General features: G+C 33.7%; 1 protein-coding gene and 1 pseudogene across 18 annotated transcripts in view; one reads left to right on the forward strand and one right to left on the reverse strand.

Moving 5' to 3' along the window:
- The window catches only part of LOC106615948 (very low-density lipoprotein receptor), a 251414-nt gene that overhangs the window by 106922 nt on the left and 124129 nt on the right, over nt 1-20363 (reverse strand). For 2 of the 18 annotated variants that reach the window (XM_036372691.2, XM_036372684.2), the window contains exons 1-2: nt 16159-16349; nt 12075-12617 (exon numbers count right to left, since the gene is read on the reverse strand). The exons of 11 other annotated variants lie outside the window; for them this stretch is intronic. In XM_036372691.2, coding sequence (XP_036228584.2) covers nt 12075-12198 — 124 coding nt within the window. In that variant the 5' untranslated portion in view covers nt 12199-12617; nt 16159-16349. Of the gene's footprint in view, nt 1-12074; nt 12623-16158; nt 16350-20363 lie in introns of those variants that run through there. 5 more of the 18 variants (XM_036372690.2, XM_014232350.3, XM_036372686.2 and 2 more) reach the window with 5 other exon arrangements.
- LOC138855810 (solute carrier family 22 member 3-like) lies at nt 18976-20323 on the forward strand (annotated as a pseudogene).

Consider the following 20363-nt stretch of genomic DNA (forward strand, 5'->3'; position numbering starts at 1 on the left):
TCGTCTTTTTTTCTTTGCAGCAGTGCATACAGAACTCAATGAAATTATTTATTATTGAACTGTGGCAAACGCGTTGGAATCAGTATTGGAAGTTCTTATGAAATCTCATCAGTTGCATGTGGCAGTTTGCATAGTTACGTTATTCAACGTACACATAAACTTTCTGCACTTCGTTTATGATTTTTCTCTCTTTATTACATATAATACAATACATATACATTTTTATACTCTTGCAGCATGTTGCTACAGAGTATAATAGTTTTGTTCACCTAACGGTTGTTAGCATCACCTAAAGCTAATCGGGATAAAAATAGATATAATAATCAGGGTGGCGAGACGAGTTGAAATCCTGGTGACTGTCTGTCCGTCTGTCTGTGCGAGCTGTAACTTGAGCACAAATTGAGATATTGGAATAAAACTTGGTATACATGTTCCTTGGAAGACTTCGTAAATGGGTGTATTGGGAACACTGCCACGCCCACAAAACGCCATTAAAACCTATAAAGTGCTATAACTCAGCACTAAACTACGATATTAAACTAGGAGCCGAGGTCAAAAATGTGGCGCTGCCCATATTTAAGTGAAAACCCATATCTCGGGGCTACTCTACCGATTTAGACATCATTCTGATACTTCTACATTACAGCGCGAAAATGAGCGAAGCCAGACAAAAACCACGCCTACTTTTTGTATAACACAATTTTAAATTCCATCTGATTATCTTCCAGTATACAAATCAAGAACCAATCAATGGAATAAAGATAAAACTTTGCACGAATAGTGATTTTAAGATGTGCCACCTTATGACCGAAGAGCGCGCACATCGGAGGAAAACTGTTCAAGCCCCCAGATACCGAATATGTGGACCCCAGTTCTTATTGCGCCATTTTTATTGAAAATATTATATTTATTGATAATATTATAGAAATTCGGAAAGAATCCTTTTCTGATAATAGTACATCTGTACGTCAAAAATGCGTTAAATCGGATTAATAATTCCCTTAACCCCCATATTTCTGATAGAAAGATTTTCGAACTTCCGGCTGACTTAATTTTTTTTTTGATCCTGGCAAGTTACACGAGTATGAAATGTTCGCTTATAACTAAACTTAGCTTAGAAACCAATATAAACAAGTAAGGAAAGTTTTCTAAAGATGTATTTGTATTTGTGTATCGGTTACTGAAATTTCAAAATTGCATTTCACATAACAAGTAAAAGTCAGAACAGAGTCAAATAAATACTACGAAAAAAAATGACTGGTTTTAATTAAAACAGAAAATGGGAAGCTGCACTGTGGAAATTAGCTGGAGAGTTAATGGAAAGATTCTGAACGATTTTAGGCACATAAAAAGAACTATTGACAAAACAAAAACAGTAAATACTTTAAAAATAATTAATATTAAGGAGTATAAGGACACTGAAAATAATATATTTCAATTTAACAATAAAATATTTTATTAAAATATTTTGGAGGAGTAATTTACACAGAAGATAGTTCCGCAACACACAAAAATTAGCATGCAAAATTCGCGAGTAAAAGTCATTATTTCATGCATGCAAAATAAATAGAATATCCGGGTCAAACGACAGCACTTGGCCACCTTTACGCCCACTTGACCCTCAACGAATGTGGCTGAACGGCTGATGAAATTTCTCCACCCTAAAAGCGAAAAAAGGTAAATGCTATAGGCAAAAAACCTACAAAAGTGGCGCCACAGCGGCAAGGTAAAAAGCAGATTCGCTTGCGCATGAAATATGCAACTCACATTGGCGGGTATTTGGAGGTCCACCCGCTTTTTGCGCCGGCCATCCGAATGCATAAATACAAGTACATACATCAAAAAAAGTTCATTCCGAATTTACGGCGGGCAAATTTAATTTGCGGCTAGTAACTGTAAAAAGCGTAGAATAATCGCGTAATGTGCTGTGCATTTCACCGGCGAAGGACGTTAGCGCAAATGGTAATGAGTAAGGCGACTTGTGCGTAAAAAGAGTTAATTTATTTTTTAATTTAATTTATTGTGGAACAAATTCAAAGGCCAATTCTGCAGATTGCCTTAAAAAGGTTTATATTTTCAATTTATTTCACTTTTGCTATTTTCTTTTATTGAAAAGGAAATTATATATATATATATATTAGTAGACTTGTAGGTAGGTATAGCAGTAAGCTTTCATATATTTTTTGCTATTCAAAATTAAATGAAAAATAAAAATTCGATAAACGAAGGCGGCGCAGAACTGATGGTACACGCTGAAGGTCAAGTTTCGGCACACAAGAAAAAACGTTAACTACAGTTGCTTCGAAGCTATAATACTCTTTAAAAAAAAAGAAGCTCCACACAGGGACTTAGCTATATATGGCAATAGAATGAGAAACTTCTTGGGAAAAAATTAACGTGTGGGAAATTACAGATCGATATCTCAAAAATTGGAGAACTAGTTAGCGGATATACAGGCAGACGGAGAGACAGACCGGCATGTCTAAATCTATTCAGCACGTCACGCTGATCATTTATATATTTTTTATGGGATCTCTGATGTTTTTTTCTGGGTGTTACCAACGTCGTATAAAACCTAATATACCCTGTTCAAGATATAATTACACGATATTCTGTTGGGCAGTCCATTCGCACACATCTTAGAAACAATTTTATTTCGTCGTTGCATACGCATAGGCGTAGCATCCTAACGTTAGTGGTATATGTGAGGCATGCAGCGGTTTTATACTTTTAAAATATATAGTACATACATTTTTTTGTGTTGTATGAGAAAATAAGTGTTTATAAAATCGTTCTGCAAGTATTTTTTTTAAGTCTATATTAAAATGTAAATATTTCTTATATATACGTTTGGTATACTTGCTGTGAATTGTGAAGATTTTACTCATATCTTTTTTATTTACTTTTTTTTTAATACGTTTTTGGATAATTTGTAAATATATTCAATGATTTACATTATTCATACATATTCATTGAGTACAATTCTTTGCATTAATGTTAACCGTTTAAAGATTTACGTTGTAATTTTTGTTATCTATATAAATAAAAAAAATATATTCCACACTAATATCTTTCATCCATTCGGGTAATAGCAGCAAACAATCATAATTCACTTCACCCGAATGAGCTATGGCAGAAATTGTATTAATTCATAAATTTATTTAGCGGTTATTGCAATAACTGTTAAACTAATTCTCCTTAAAGCATGAGCTGGGCTTGCATTTAAAGGCCAAGGCAAATGAAATGAAAAAACTCATGCGCCACCATAGCTTCTACTGAGCACCATATTTACATATGTGAACACATTCATTTTGTTATGCATACGCACGTATAAAGATGCTTTTTGAAATTCCAAGTTTTTCTGCTAATCACACCAAAATATAACCACGCGCGCGAATAATGCCCTTTTGTTGGCTTCATGTAATATTTCACTTTCGCTTTGCTTTCAGTGATCATTCAGTGTAGCACTAACAGCCTTTTTCATTTTCGCTACATAAACTCTTCGCCCTAAGCTTTTGTTTTGCCTACTTATACAAATATTTTCACCCACACCCGCCTATTCGGCATTATCTCGCTTGCTACGCTCCGCACAGGCATACAATCTTCCGACATTTTCCCTTCGTTCCCCTTTCTGTGTGTACTCCTTAGTTTGTGCGCCTGAAGTTTGACCGCATTTTATAAATGTGCTGCTGTTTCCTTGTAATTTTCTTCAGTTTTGCGCCTGTTTGTATGTTTGCCTATTCACACACACATATACACGCACGCACGTACGCAACTCTGACTTTGTGTGCACAAATACGAAAGCTAGTGCTTATCATCCCCCTACCCTTGTCTGTAGTTGCCACAGCTGCTGTTGTGTTTTTCTCTGTATACCTTTTGGCGCCACCACTAACCCAATTTAAAAGTAAGTTTGTTGCACAATAATAAACGAAAATTTATATGTGCGCATGTGTGTACAATCAAATTGGAGCGTGGGAGTGCTCGACTGGGCTTAAATAGGTAGCGGGCAAATGACAATGTATTCGTTGTATATTCAGGATAATATGAATCAATAGCGTTATTTATCATATCTGTATGTTTGTACATCTGCATTCTGTAGCTTATACAATATATATTTGTACATATTGTTTAAGTGTAAGCATTGCATCCTTTAGTCGTCTGCATTATTCCGTTTTGGAATGCAACCTACTGTTCATTGCAACAGGCTTTCATTCACCTTTTCTACTTCTCTCCTCAAATTCGCTTTCAATTTCCTCTTCATTTCTGGTGGCGTTCCTTTGTATTGGTCTTATTTTGAGTTATCCGTTTCATATGTTTGTTGTTTATTTAGTAGTTGCTCCTCTTTTGTTGTAGGATATCTAAACCATTAAATACCGTGTACTTCGGTAGGACTGAAGACCATTTTTTTAAACTTAAAGCTCGAGCCCTTCTTGTTCAAATTGGGCTGACAAAAACGTATTGATTTCGATAGGAACACTAGTTTTGCCGCAGAGTAACAACTTTTATAACGGTGATTCCACCATTTACTCTTTAGATACCATAAAAATTCATAAAATTATTTAGTACTGTTTGTAAAGAGAGAGAATTTAAATTCAAATTCATAATAAATATTGCAATTAAGGAATACTAAAAAATCCTTTTACTTTTATTATAGTAAACGAAAGCTAATATCGCATTGACACTACAGCTATTTATGTGTAAACATTTCTGTTTTATCTTATTGACTAAATTCCTTCGCTGTTCACTTTTCATCGTAAACTTTCTTCTGCTCCTTCCTCTTACTCTATCTCACAACAACTAGTTAGAATTGGTTTGTCTCGTTTGCGGCCAAAAGTAATTAAGCCCCTTCCCGAGCATATTCCATTGCTATGGCAACTATGCCATCTGCGCTTCAACATTTCACTTCACTTTTATCGGCTCTTCAACTTTTCTTGTAAGTGCCACCATAAGGTTTATAAGACAAATAGTTTAGAATCCACTTGTTTGTGGGTGGGTGTATGTACTTATATACAAATATGTATATACATATATAATATGTAGGTAAGATGCGAGAAAACTTAATTGAAGCATTTTTTCAAAAACTACAAAGGGAAATAGAAATAAGAAACATTAAAAGTGTACAGCAGAAGTAAAAGTTTACATTAAGGCTGTTAATTAGCTCTGCACAGGGAGGCGACTGGCGAGCAGCTGAGCTCAAAAGGAATTAGGTTTTTAATGGGGAAAGGTAGCAATGAAAAAGCGAGACGCAAAATTAATATTCATTTAAATTACAAAATAATTTCACAGTAAAAGTTCATAGAAATGTAAATAGACACAAGTGGACCTGGACTAATGTAAAGTTGGGAGCATGTGATTATTAAAGAATTGGAAATAGTTCTCTCATTTCTTCTTGCAATTTTTGATGAGCTTCGACTGTTGTCACATCCGCATTAGCGGAATGAAGCTCAACTAAAGCATTAGTGAAACGCCTATTTGAGGATTTTGGTTCTACCGAAGAGCCGGTCTCCTTTTATTTTTAAATTAAAAGCTACTTTTCAATGAAATTTATACCACAAAAGATATGTAAATTGTTATACAAGTTTTGACTATTTCTAATTTATCTAAAATATATAAAGCAGGTTTAAAATTAGAACAGCGCCATGAAAGTTTAAAAAGAATTGTTAAAGCAAAGGATAATGATAAGAAAAATAAGAGGAATTATATTTTTCACCAAGTGGAAAAGTTCAAACGTCGGAAATATTGCTAAGACCTTATAACCTAATTTAAAATTAGAGTCCCATTTGAAATAAATAGATATATGAAAACGAAGTGGAAAATGCAGTAACCTTTGAAACACCTCATGGCACCTTTCATCTCCAACTTCAAAGGCTGCTGTAAAGCTCTTAATTTGTATCATTTGACAAATTTCGCAACAATTCCAACTACAAATTTTACCGACGTACAAAGAGTAATTCTACAATCGCTGCATAATGACGCACCAACAGCACGACAACTAAACCAACTAAGTACACAATTGAGTGGACAGGAGAGCGGCGGAAGCGATTGTACTTGTAAGCTTTCATTTTCCAGGGTAGTCAAATGAAAACGGCGAACCAATAACAGACGAGCATCAAATTTAAAAACGTCGAAACTGTCGAAAATCTGAAATTTCGCAAATTGTTCATGTCACATAATGCGATTACGGCGTCAGTATTGTGAATTGGGAACTATCTGCGAGTGGGCGTGTGAGTGTGTGTGTGACATGCGTAATTGTCTGAGCATCAAAATGATATGTTGAATTGGTGGCATATACAAGCAGGAAGGACACTTGGACTTTCGGTAGGTACTCGACACAGTTTGCGAAAGTTATTAAAGTGTAAAAATAGTTAAAGCTTTTTGGATAGCACAAATCTCTTTCCAGAAAACAAAATATGAAAACACGCTATAGAGAATTTTAAATTGACATTCTCAGTAATCCTCTTTAAGATCTGAAATACCGAAAAAATGTAATAATGTTCCTGGGTTTCTGTAAAGATTTATTTCGATTTTCTTACTGGGTCATTTAAAACAGTATCGCTTACAATTTCCAATTAAATTGAGCTGCCACTTAAACCGAGTGAAATTTGCTACAAACAGCGAATACGAAGTGCGTAGTTGGCTTATTGAAGGGACGGTTTATATAGGCATTTTATTTCGAACGCCTGAACGTTGTATTTTGTTTAAACTGTTTTAAGTTTTTTATAAATATATACCAATTGGAATTAAATTAGTCATTCGATTTGGCCAATTGAAAACAATTTTACTATAAAACCATAACTAAGTTAAAATCAATATCATTCGTGTATATAAAAAGACCAGTCGATTGTTTGTAATTAGAAGCGGATATTTTTGCGGAAAATCCAATTGAACGGAACTAAAGCAATTAGGGCCTTGGAAACGTACACACACACTTATATTAATTTTACACAAGTAAAACCATGTTTTGTATATGCATATGTGATAAGGAAGATTTCAATTTATAAATAAGCATTTAATTTATTAAATTTGTTTTCTAAGCGAAATATGCAAGTAAGCGTAAACTAGAGCAACCATTTTGTCCTCTAAATATTTACGCGTCGCAAAGCACTTAAAGCAAAAACATGACCAAAAAGCGAACAACTTTTTTGCTCGATCCTTTTCGCTAGCAACACACACACAAATTTAATGTAATTAATTAACTTTTTATTTCATTTGATTTTCGTTGCACTCGATTTCAACTAATTATGCCATTTAGTAACTTGAACGCGATAAACAAGCGCGCCAATTAAGCTGTTAAGTACAGCGGCTGAAAAAATAATAGAATGAATTGTGCCATTAGAAACCCTGATGACATAGAGAGAGAGAGAGAGAGTCGTGGGCAAAATAATTGAAGTAGTTAGCGAATGTCGTAATTACAAAAACACGTAATTAAAAAAAAAATGCTTTTTATATAAAAAAAACAACAGATTAATTTTTTCGTATTTCCCATTGAACAAAACTCTTAATTAAGCTTTTTATTAGTTTGCACGCAAACGCATATGACGCGCTTTATTTAAATTACAGAAATAGGGGCACTGTTTTAATAATAAATATGTTAGTTTCGAGAATAGATGCCTTTTGCTAATTAGTTTTAGATAATTGCACTAATTATTTTACGTAATTTTTAGCGTTAAAACAATAAAAAATTTTAGTTTTTGAGTTATCATTCGAAACTGAAGTGCTGAAAAATATGTATAATGTAAAATTCTTATCCGCCAGATTTTTGTACAAGATCATAATTTCGAACTCACCTCTATTGGTAGACTACTCGATTACTGATATTCATTTGATTAATGTTACCATCCTTATCGGTAGTTAATTTTACTTAGCTCATATTTAAAATTGCATAACTTCACCGTTATAAAAAAGAAAATAGGTTTTGGCGCCCAAAAGTACCATATGCCGCATCGTTCAATCCAACTCAGCTAAGCTAATATACGGTACATATGTATATATAATTAATTATTTTAATTACAAAACAGAATAAATCAAATACACTTTTTGATTGATATTTGGTCAATAATGCATTCATAAATATTTGATGTTGCCTTCGATGTGCCGTCTATTGAATATCTGTGTGTACATTACATTATGGAAAATGTCTCGTTCTAAGTACGATAACGGTATACTTGATTAGGTATTTAATGCAGTCCAGGACATGAATGAAACATATTTTACACATCAGAAGAAATTCTCGGTTCATTTTAGGCGTACAACGACTAGTGAAAATAAACGCGTGCTGTTCGACGGTAACGATGAAGAGAAAAGCGAAAGAATAATATAAGCTATCTGATACTTTTGCGTGATTAGCAAGCATAATTGTGTTAGATGGGCACGTTTCGCAGGAGCTGTTGAAGCCAACGTCATGAAGCAGAGCGTAGGCCCTGTTTGTATGTGACAATGTGCTTTCACTTCAATGCTATCTTATGCGAAAGGAAGAACTTGCGACCGATCAAAAGTAAAATCAATCAAACCAAGCCGAGTAACATCAAAAGTAAAACATAATGTGCGTATATGTATGCACGCACGAATGTATAGGAAGCAACATGAATATGCAATGAGTAGTCGAAACACAGCAAAAAAGGAACTGCCACATTCAAAGTATAGAGCAATAAACGGTAGCAGCGGCTCTACCAGATCTTCAACTATGAGTACTCATGTATATCAATGTACGCATGTGTGTGGGTGTGTAAGGACCCATGAAAGGGAATTTATGCCTTTGGAAACAAAATTAAAATGTAATAAAAATAATTAGACTATTGGCAAATGGACGATAAAAGAGAATACATAATAATGATTTCGCGGGCCTTTAAGAGGAGTTCACAGAGCGTACAAAATAAAAGCGTAACTCCACACTGATTGATAGAATTCAATGACAAATGGCGGCCGTACTGTTCGACTATCTGCCGGCGTAATGGATGGACAAGCATAATTAAAATTTAACAGGCCACAAATAAAAGTAAAAAAAAATTCAACGCCTGTCCCTAAACGAATTTCACTTCAGCTGTGTGGATGGGAGTCAGGGTGTGGGTGGCAATCGTTTATGGGCGCTAAGCGATAAATGAGCGGCTATAAAAGTGAAAAGTAAGTGTAAGTGAAGATTAAGCGGTGCAACGGAAGGGACTACAGTCTTGAGTGCGACCCAAAGCCAACCCAATAGTCAAACAAAAATGAAGAATGAGTACGAAACAACATTGTCGTGCTTTCAAAGCGGTGTGTGGAGAAAAATTTGGGTTGAAAAATTACTGACTAATTTAGAGTGGTGAATGTGCCGTGGGTTTAGTGACATTGGCAACAGTAGGTGAGCAAATTACACAAATTTAAAGCTTGATAGCTTGAGGGGTGGGTGAGGGAAAGGATATGAAATGTAAGATATCGGTATCTAAAGATGTGGAGTAAACTTCTAGCAAAAGAGAGAGAATGAAGAACACTCAGTAAAACTGAGAAGTGAACATAACCAAGGCTTTTTAACAAAGTTTGTCAAGATCATATAATAACGGTATAGTGTACAAAAACTTATTTACCATTTTTAATACCAACTTATCTTCATGGATAATCTTTAAATTTTTTATTAGCAATGATCCGATGCAGCCCGTCTCTAATAACAATCTTCTTATAACTCTTCTTGTTACCCTGATCTTTAATATACATATATAACTCTATAGCCATCACGATTAGGTACTAAACAACTGATTAGAGTGAAGTGGGAGAACTATGGGGCTATGGCAGCTCCAATGGGTTCCTTCTGAACAACCAACCAAAAAAAACAAAAAACTGACAACAAGGTTACAAAAAGTTTTGTTGAAAAAAGAAAATTCCAGCAAATGTTCACAAGGGCGGCGACAATGTTTGCTGTTATTGCTGATAATGAAGCAGCATTAGCAGTACAGCTCGATACTTAAATGAGCTCCAAGCGATTGTAGCGCAAAAAGCAACGTGGCAAGTGAAAGTGCTACAATGAAAAAAATAGCTGCCAATAACAGGTATATCAGCAGCTATGTTGAGCCCATTATCAGCGTTGGCGGCGTTGCAGCTGTCAAAGAAAATCTGACAGATTGTCAGATGATTGCTCCGAGAGCTTTTTATGGCTCTGGTGTTTATTATTTGCTTTTTTTATATATTATTAACATACATTTTATTTTTGTGCGTGTTTTTATATATATATTTTGCAGTAATCAGAGTAGAAGTGCGAATGGAGAAAAAAATATTACGAAGAAAGTTTCCTAAGCAGCACAGGACAATACAGAAACATTAATTTTTTCTAGACACCTTGTTTGATATACATCAGCACCAAGTCTAATTAATGTTACTTAATAGGGACAATTATCTATTGTGTTCATCTCTATCTTGATTTTGATCAGTCAGTAGCAGCTATATACTATCATGATCCGATCAAAGAGCAGCTCTTTGGGTGAAAAGACCGTGTGTGATATTACTTTGCGTATATACAGACGGTCAGAAGGATATGGCGAAGATTCAGCTCGTCACGTTAATCATTTATACATATATGGTACTTTAAAAGATCTCCTACGTTTCCTATCTTCTGCGTTTTACAAATTTAAAAGGCGAAACCGGAAACTTTTGTCAGTATTTCTATAAAACAAACAGTTTAAATATACATTTTTTTACTAAACTTTTTATGTACAGGTAAGCTTTTAAATTATAATTTCATTCGAAAATCGTAAAACTGGTTACTTCCCTTTAATTAGCTAAATCTAAATCTATGTATATATCATGCCCAAATACAAAGAACAGACAGCACTTAATTTTAAAGATATAATACACAAATCGAAATTTTACTGTGCAAAATATGTGGAGATGTAAAGTTCTCTGAAAAATTTATTCAATCGTAGTGAGTCTCCTACGAATGAAGAACTTGCACATAGAAGCAACTCGAAATGAAATGAATAAAGACGAGTATTCGCGAGTTGCTGTTCTATTCACAGCAAATCTGGCTGCTTGGGAAACATGAAACAGCTGTTGCATTTCATTTTCGCTTGCAGTTAAAGAGCGTTAACATAGTATTTTCTAGGAGAGTATGAAGGATTCTTTTTAATACTCCTACTTTAATAAATGAAATTTACGGTAAATTGTAAATATTTTGAATTTAAGTGCAAATTAACAGGTAGCAATTAACAGAAAAATTCTCAAATCTGCATGACGAAATTAAAATAAACCGCAATTAATTTGCAATTTTATTAGTCGAGTATGATTGATACATTGTGTGCGCAAATTATATTGGTTCATTAATTAACTGTAATCAAAACAACTGTATCAGTCAAAATGTAAGTAATCTTGATGAAATTCAGAAACAATCTCTTTCTAACAGTTGTATATCCTTTTGTCTAAAATGAATTAAATCAGGCAAAACTTCCCCTATTCCCCATATATCTACTCGAATTTTCAAACATCCGTTTGACTTTATAACTCATATATTGGTCAATATGTTAGGTTTATTTATTTGCAAATTGCGAGAGTATAAAATATTCGATTACACCCGAACCCTTCCTTACTTGGTTTTTCACTCCCTTTTGATTGATAATTTAATCAACAATAACTGCCGATTTTATTTTAAAAACTTTCAGAATTTTTTTGTTATGAAATTGTAGCGTAAACATCATATTTTGTATAAACGAACATAAATTAAAAGTTAAAACATTTACATGAATAAAAAAATATATATTTGCGCTACAATGTCGAAAATCACATAATGCAGGTTTTATTGTTTTATTTATGGCCGCAAAAAATGCAGCACCTTTTTATGAATAAGTATGTAGCTGCGGCACATCCTCATGCACGTTTATTTATAACAGTTAAGCGACTAAATAAATACATATTGCAACAAAGTATGCATTTTTGCTGAAATTAAGGGCATTTTTTTCTACAACCGTTCTTCCCGTAATGAGAGAATGATTAAATTTCCAAAATGAAAATTAATTTCGGCGCTTCAGCAAACAAAAAAAAAATTATATTTATACATATACACATTCATATCAATAATAATCATTATATTTTAAGCTACGAGTATTTGCGCTCACCATTAGCTCGTGTTGATGGCTCAATCAGCGATGCGCCCACAAAGGACACACTCTGAAGCGTCGTCTGCTGCAGCAGTCCATTAATGAGTAGCAGCCACCAGAGGCGACAGCTTATTAATCCCATGATGCCCCTGTGTGTGGCAGATAATGAATAGAAGCAACTACAACAACTGAAGCGCGTGTTGACGGCGTTCACTTTGTAAGTTAAGCAAGTGTTTTTTTTCTTTGTTGGTCAGTTCTTTTGTTTCACGGTGTATTAATGGTTTTATACCCGCCTGGTTTATAACATCGGGCTTAAGTGTAATTAAAGTGGTATATGCGATTTAAAATTAAATAAAAATAACTGAGCAAAAGCAGCCACGTTCGCATTCAGTTTGCTTTTTCAAATTAAGCTTTGGAATACTGTCAATACGCCTACAAGCTGCATTTCCTATATTTACGGTATATCACCCGTTTTATTGTTTTTGTATTTTTATATTTTTGTTTGTAATTTATTTTTTTCATGCACGCTTTTCACCAATTCTGCATTTCCTATATTCATCCCTTTTTTAAAAAGCAATTTTGTATTGTACGACTTTTTGCGCGAGCAATATTGTAGTAATCAACCGAAAAACGTACAAGCATCACATCAACGCCTCTGGGCGACAGTTATAAATTTTTATTAAGTGTATTATTTAGGATATCAATATTTAATTAACTAAGATCGCAATGCGAAAGCAATAATTATTTGCTAGTATTTCTAAAATAAATTTTATACTCAGAGGCAGACCGTTAAACGGTGACAGCAATTTGGATAGTTCGCACTTATTTGAAATTTGACTTTGATGAGGCATGATATGACCTGTTCCTTATTGATTATTTGGTTCAGGAAACTAAAAAAATATTACATTTCTAAAGCCATAATTACATATATGTACATACATATTTACACAATTCTTTAATTGTAACCGATTGTGTGTGTGTTTCTTTCGGGTTCTTGTTAAAACTAAAAATAATATTGCCCATATTACTCGCCTAAAAGTCTACCTTCAGTGGAGATATGGATATGGAAATCATTTGGAGCAGACAATTATTAATAATGAGCAGCTGAGAGATTGGAAATTGAATAAGAAGAGGAGCGATAATAAAAAAATAACTAGGCAATAGAGGTGACGCAGATGAAAAAGCTAAGCATTGAATATGTAGCAGAGTGCTGATAATAATGTAGCCACTGAGATAAATAACTTTTGTGGTTGGTCAATACAACGCTACCGTGATGTTTGGTAGTGAAAAAAATAAATAATGATATAAAAACAGTTGTAACGGGCGGATCAAATGCAAATTGATTCTCGACGATGTATGCAAGAGAAGGAAATCATTTTAAATTTCACTTTGACGCACTGTGCAGTGCAGTTAATGATTAAGAACCATGGTCGAAGGAGGTTGTTACAAAATATATAGGTATATAGGGATTTATTGAGAACAGTAGTGCAAATATAAAAAAGTAATGAAATTACAAAAATTAAACAAACAAAAAAAAAACACAAAGGGGTGAATAAATACCAAATGAAGTTAATCCGAAGTTATAATTTAATATTGACACATGATATAAATTTTGGCTGGAAGCCGGTGACAACCTCTAGCATATTAAATTATAACGGAGAAGCACGCATACGGCATACATACAAGCGCTGTACTAACGGACAGTAGTTAGTATTGCGGACGGTAAACCACCAAACAGTCACGATATAATGGGATCTAACACGCCATTAAGCAAACAAATAAGTCACACATGTGCATCTGTTTGGCGCATACACTTACAAATATATATATACATATTTATACCAGTGCCATGCCCCAGAGGCTGAGCAGATTGCAAATACTGTGTGGAGACTTTTGGAATAATGCTTTACAGTAGAGAGGAAGTGCTCTTTATACGACACAAAGCGCGTGCGCCTAAAAGCATGTAATGATACGCATGCTGTGTGTTGAGGAGCATAAAATATATCACACATTTGGCATTCACAATGACTGTATTTGTGTTTGTTTTTGTGCTGCCATCGTCAATGGCAGTGTCAGCTACAACCGACGTATGAGTAAGCTAGTAATAAAGCGCGTGTTGTCTACATTGAGGCGGCAAGGCGCGGCACTTGCGTTAAATTCCTTGTAAATGTAAATTTGGCATGCAAAAGTAATTTTTTGAAAATATGGTATATAGGAAAGATTTTCCAACTTCTAAAATTCTGGAAGAAAAATTTAGAAAAATTTTGAACAGTTTTTTAATACACGAATCCACATTATGTAGATATGTATATAATATTCACAAAATTTCTTATTTCACATGAAAGAAATTAATTGCAATTTGAAAATAGATTGGCCGCTAAAATATCTAAATGTAAAGCTGGCACATAGAATTAGCTCTTTCTACTAAACGACAGGGTTGACTACAAAGTACTACGGATTGAAAGCATATGAAACAGGACTATACCCGCTATAAATTTAATTTTTTCCACATTTTCATAAAAACGGGGATAAGTTTTTATATATAAATTGCCTTAACTAAGCTCCACAATAAGATACAAGACTGAAATTAAATTGGGTACATAATATTCTTCTCATATTTCCATGCTTTTACTTTCCAGTACGCAATTCAAGCACTAATGAATGTATCTGGATAAGACTTTGAATGAATAGTGACTTTAAATTGGGCGGCCTTATTACGAAAAATTGTCTAAATCGGGGGTATTCAACCCCACATATATTGAATTTGTGGACCCCAGTTTCTGCAGCGAACATTTTATTGAAAATATCGGTCAATCTGTGAGATATGTTATAGAAATTCGAAGAGAATCCTTTTCAATAATTCCTTTAGGCCCCATATATCTAATAGAATGATTTTCAAACTACTGAAGCTAACTCAACCAAACTGAGAAGAAGTCTTTTCGCATCTCTTCATACATTGTGAAAATGGGCAAAATCAGATAATAAGAACGCCTTCGTCCATATAAGGGTTTTGTTGAAAATTACTAAAAGTGCAAAAACTTACTGAATAAAAGAGCTACAATTATTAAATTTCACAACCAGGACCGCATAAGGAGCTTTCTGGGAGCCCACTTTTAAGTGAAATCCTATATCTCAGGAACTGCTTGACCAATTTCAACCAAATTTAGTGTGTGAGGTAACAAAATCTCGTATATCGGTTTCCCTTGCGAGAGTATCAAATGTTCGGTTACACCCGAACGTAGCCCTTCCTTACTTTTTATGATGTTTTTAAAAGTATAAAAAAAAATCTCTCCATGGGCATCCAAAATTCGCGTATTTTGAGAATAAAACCTAATAAAAATGAAGAACTCTTAAAACAAAATTATTGATGCAAATTGTAAGCTCTAAACCGATTTTTAGAAAATTTTTAATTGTTTTCAATGTCACTCAAGTTTAGTTTAAAATAACATTAGACTTAACAGAAATAATTAAGTAAAGCGCTTCAGCGCATTTTAAAAGTAGTGGTTGCACCAGGGTAGAAATCTTAACTTTACTATTTTAAAGATCGACGTCAATGATCTTTATAGTTTAAAAAACTTTTACTTATGTGCGTGTCATATGTATATATATATATATATATTTTTACATTATTATTATGCTGTTTCTTAAAAAAAACAATTATTATATAGTAAAAAGTTATATTCATAATAAATATTAAGACAACGTATTTCACAGTTTTTTATATGATATTTTTAACAACAATTTTTGTTCATTTCATATCAGAGTGAAACAATTTTCATGAAAAGATTTTCTCATAATTTTGATTTATTCATTTTAATTTCTTTTATAAAATACGTCACATATTAAAAACAATAAGCGATTACTTGTTTGCTGGTTTGAGCTATAAACTTTAGCAACATCAGTAAAATCGTACGTACACACAAAGGCAGCTTCAACGCGAAATCGCATCAAGCAAATTTTTGCCAAACAATGAGAATTATGTTTGTTGACATAAACACACGTGCATACGCATGCCCAACAACATTATGCGATACGTGGCAATGACTTTGCTGACTGGCACACTATTGGATTTTCACGAAACATATTTTCTACACATTTATACCTTTTATTCATTGACTGTACAGTAACATTGCGTGAAGTTTTGATAGAATTCAAATTTTCACACCAAACACAATTTGTCAAGTTTGAAAAAAAAATGTTTTCATAGAATTTTCTCAATCCACGATTTTGAGAAATTGCGAAAAAGTTCACCCGCTTCGCACGTCCGTTTCAATTAAAAGTTCGCTGTTAACTAAATGTTACACGAAATCGAACAGTAACAGCAGTATCAGCAATGCAATGAGTGGCAGCGCAACAGCATCCAACTGACCAGCAAATCTACGAAGCTACGCACCAAATAGCCAGAGAGGCAGCGCTGCAAATAAGGATGTAATAGCAGCATCAGCAGAAATGAGCACCAAAAACTCTACAAATGCTCTTCGTGGTGCGTGATTTGTGTGTATGTGTGCGTTAGACGTCGTAAGCACAATATGCAGCTTCAACTGTATGACTTTGTGCTTCTTATCAATTCAAGAGCAGTACTTGCCGAATGTGTCGGCGTCGCTGACGACGAAGCATTGTTTTGTTGATAGGCAATTGCTGATGCGTGCACTAGTTGTTGTTATTTTATTTATACTTGTACATATCTCTGTCGTGTGGCTGCTGCGCATATTGTTGTCATTGTTTTAACTATTGCTACGGTTTTTAAAAACTTTTTTTGTTGTTTTGTTCCAATTTCTATTTTATCTATAGATGTTTGTCAACGCTCACACTCACTTACTGACGATTTGTTGTATTTGTGACTCTCTTTCTTTATGCTCTGCTGTTAAAAAAATTATGTTGCGCAAAAGCAACGCAATTCTGTTTATCTCATGAGATTATCTCATGGGATACTCGTAAATAACCGCCAAGTAACACTAACTACACTGCATGCAACTTTTTTATTCAATATGTATTGAACTGATAAAAAACTGCCAATTTCGTTTAAATGTATATTAAATATTAATTTCAAAAACATAAATTGATCTTTTCATTATTTAGTATTATAATACACAGTATGTAGGGGGCTAACCCTGTTATTACTTAATTAATGGCAATTATCGGTAATTGTTATAGTTATCAAAAATGAAATTGATCGCAGAGAAGTCTTGCCATTAATGTAATTAATTAATTTATAAAACTGTATGATAAGTGTTTTAAACTCCACAACTCTTGGACGAAGCCTTCTAAAAATATTTCGTAAAAATTATCGATTTTTAACAATATTTTCTGTTTGTGATTATGATCTATTTTCAGAGGTTGACGGGGTTTTAAACTGGAAATATACTGAAAGTACATTATGTGGTGTTATTTGCCATTCCTGAGCCGTCATCTGGTGTCCTTTTATTATTTCAGTTATCTAAACTAAAGTTGATATATTCATGGATAAATATAATTTTTTGATTTAAGGCTTAAACTGGAATTCCATCTATCTTAGTAATTTTTAATAAACACTGTTTTGATTGGCTATGCTGTTTTGATATACAATGCTAATACTTGAGATTTTACGGCTTAATTTATATGGAAACATCTAATCTCCATTTAACCGAACTCAGAGACTTTTTTTGTTGTTTTGTATATTTCATATATATAATTCTCATAAGGAAACCTTTGTTGCTCATTATCGGCAATTAATCCAATGATTTTGTTCACTCGGTTCATACAGGGAAATATGATTTCTGTCATTCTATTTTAAAAAAATTTCCTATATCCCGTTACGCTTATTCAAGCGATATATAAAAATATTTTCCTTTAGCTAAATTTGATCCACATACGCCAGGTTTTAAAATATTGCTGCTATTTTATTCTTTCTTATATACTCTCCTGCAAAAATGCAAAAATCTGGATAAAAGTGAGCTCTTATTAGCATTTAACTTAACAACAAGATGTACTTTTTTTAAACAGCTTAAAAAAAGAATGCATGAGAGCTTACTTACTATACTTTTATCTAAGCGTAGAAAATATGATCAAACCTCACCTAAACAAATAAAAACAAAGACAACAATTCATAGGTCAATAAATTATTTAGAATTAAATGAACTGCCAAGTACACAGACAGTCACGCACACACATCGCTCGAATTTACCAGTACTCACATATACTTACAAACAGGCAAGTTCAGATTTTGTAAGAAAGCTGTAGAATTTTAATGTTATCAAGCTTTAAAACAGTTGGCCAAAGTAAAAGTCATGCCGTTGTTGTTACCTATTTGATTTCCTCCTTTTATTTTAGTTCACGATTATTTTGGCTTTTATTATCTAACAACAGAGATTCAGTATTGACTTTTGGCGGATATGCACAGTGTGTAGCTTTCAACAAAGATTTTTTATTTATTTTTAAACTTATACTCAAAATGTGCTTCCATAAGCCGTTGCAAATACAATACTTCATAAAGAAAGTATAACACTATAGATGGATCCATGAAATTATTTAATAAACTCATGGGGAATTCTTCTTATTTCAAAAAATTCCTTACATTTATCAAATGACAGTTTAGAAATTATTTGCTTGTTCTTTTTAAAAAATCAGAATCTTAGAATTATGATTCTGAGATTTATTTATTATTCACCTTCTCTTACCACGAATCACATGTACACGAATCACTGTGCGATGGCAGCATCATTGTTTATATCTACAGACACGCCAACTAACTGTTAGCAACCGGCTGAAGTGTATCAAAGCCGATCGTGGTGTTTGAAAATTTGGGATGGTTTTTGCAAGTATTGTCTAATTGACCATGAACTGTGGAGAAAGTGTAAGCGTTGCAGGCTTGTCGAAAGGTAGTAAAAATCGTGCAACGCAAAATTTAATTTCTTCATAATATGTTAATATCAAAAAACTATATGATGGGCTTGGCACCAATGCTGTTTTGGAGAAATCAAACTACTACAACTTCGGTCGTTTTCAATTTCTCATTTTGTTATGTTTCGCAATTACGAATATCCCTTCATCGAAGCATATGTTTTTTTTTTCGACAAAACATTCAAAGGAGTGAATTGCAAGAGGTAAAAAATCTTAAATATTATATTAAGTATGAAAAGTTTAATGCGGAAAAAGGAGTTATATACGGCTTTGAAAGAATAAACTGTAATGATTGTTTCACTTTCCGTGTTATAAAGTGGCGCTAGTGTCATAAAACGTTGCATGTATATAATTCCGTTAAGGACTGATTAATACACTAGTTTGCACGTTCCTTTGTTTTTAATTTGCATATTATATTTTTAAATTCCAACCAGGCGCTATCATGAGAAATTGGCCAACGCTAGTTTTGATGAAATACGTGCAGTTTATGCCCAAACTCAAAGTTCACATTGCACACTTCTCGACGATATAGCCGATGGCGAGCCAATTTTTATATTCTTTTATAAAAGTTGCAATTCACAAACAACGATACACAGTATTACAATTTCGGTAGTAGCATTATATTTAATGATCTTCAACCATCGTAATAATCAAATTTTACATAGCGTCTGACGCTACTTCCAAAGCCAGCATTTAAGATCGTTCAGATCTAATTGTTGGCAAGCACATTCTTATATGCCCAGCCATGCTTACGAATATTTATAAAACATAATTTTAAAATTATCCTACATACAATTAATCAAATCCAAGATAATTATATTATTTTTCGCTTCCGGCTGAATTGGGTGTGTGATAACGCTTTCCAGTCGGCTGTGGGTCAATCACTGTACTTTGTGGGTTCCGTTACAGGAACAGTGTTTTTCGGTTTCTTAGCGGAAAAAGTCGAATGTCTGCCTGCAATGATCTGCATAATTTAACTGGTGCTTTTAGTGATTTTCTTACAAGTTATTCCAATAATTTGCCAACATTTGCGCTCTTCCGTTTCATTTCTGGCTTATCCACAGATATCGTGTTCTACCTCACATACATAATGGGTAAGTTGTAGAAATTTAAGTCTGAGTCTGTATTGTTCATAAACGAAATTTCGCTTGCAGTATTTGAATACTTAGGCTACAAAAGCGCATGCTCGGTCTGAACTTGATAACTGGAGTATTCTATTTCATCAGCTTGGTGCTTTCACCCTCGTATGCACTTTGGTGTTTGGGGCGTAATTATCTATATATCGCTTCCATACCAGCTTTGATTGCTATCACTTATCCGTTTGTGATTTGTGAGAATAGTGGCTGACTACTGCACAATGATATGACAACGCCGTGAAATGTCTGTGAATTTTTTCTGTGTATGTCCATATACATATAGCCTACTAGT

Source organism: Bactrocera oleae, chromosome 2, assembly GCF_042242935.1.
Source record: "Bactrocera oleae isolate idBacOlea1 chromosome 2, idBacOlea1, whole genome shotgun sequence".
Lineage (NCBI taxonomy): Eukaryota > Metazoa > Arthropoda > Insecta > Diptera > Tephritidae > Bactrocera > Bactrocera oleae.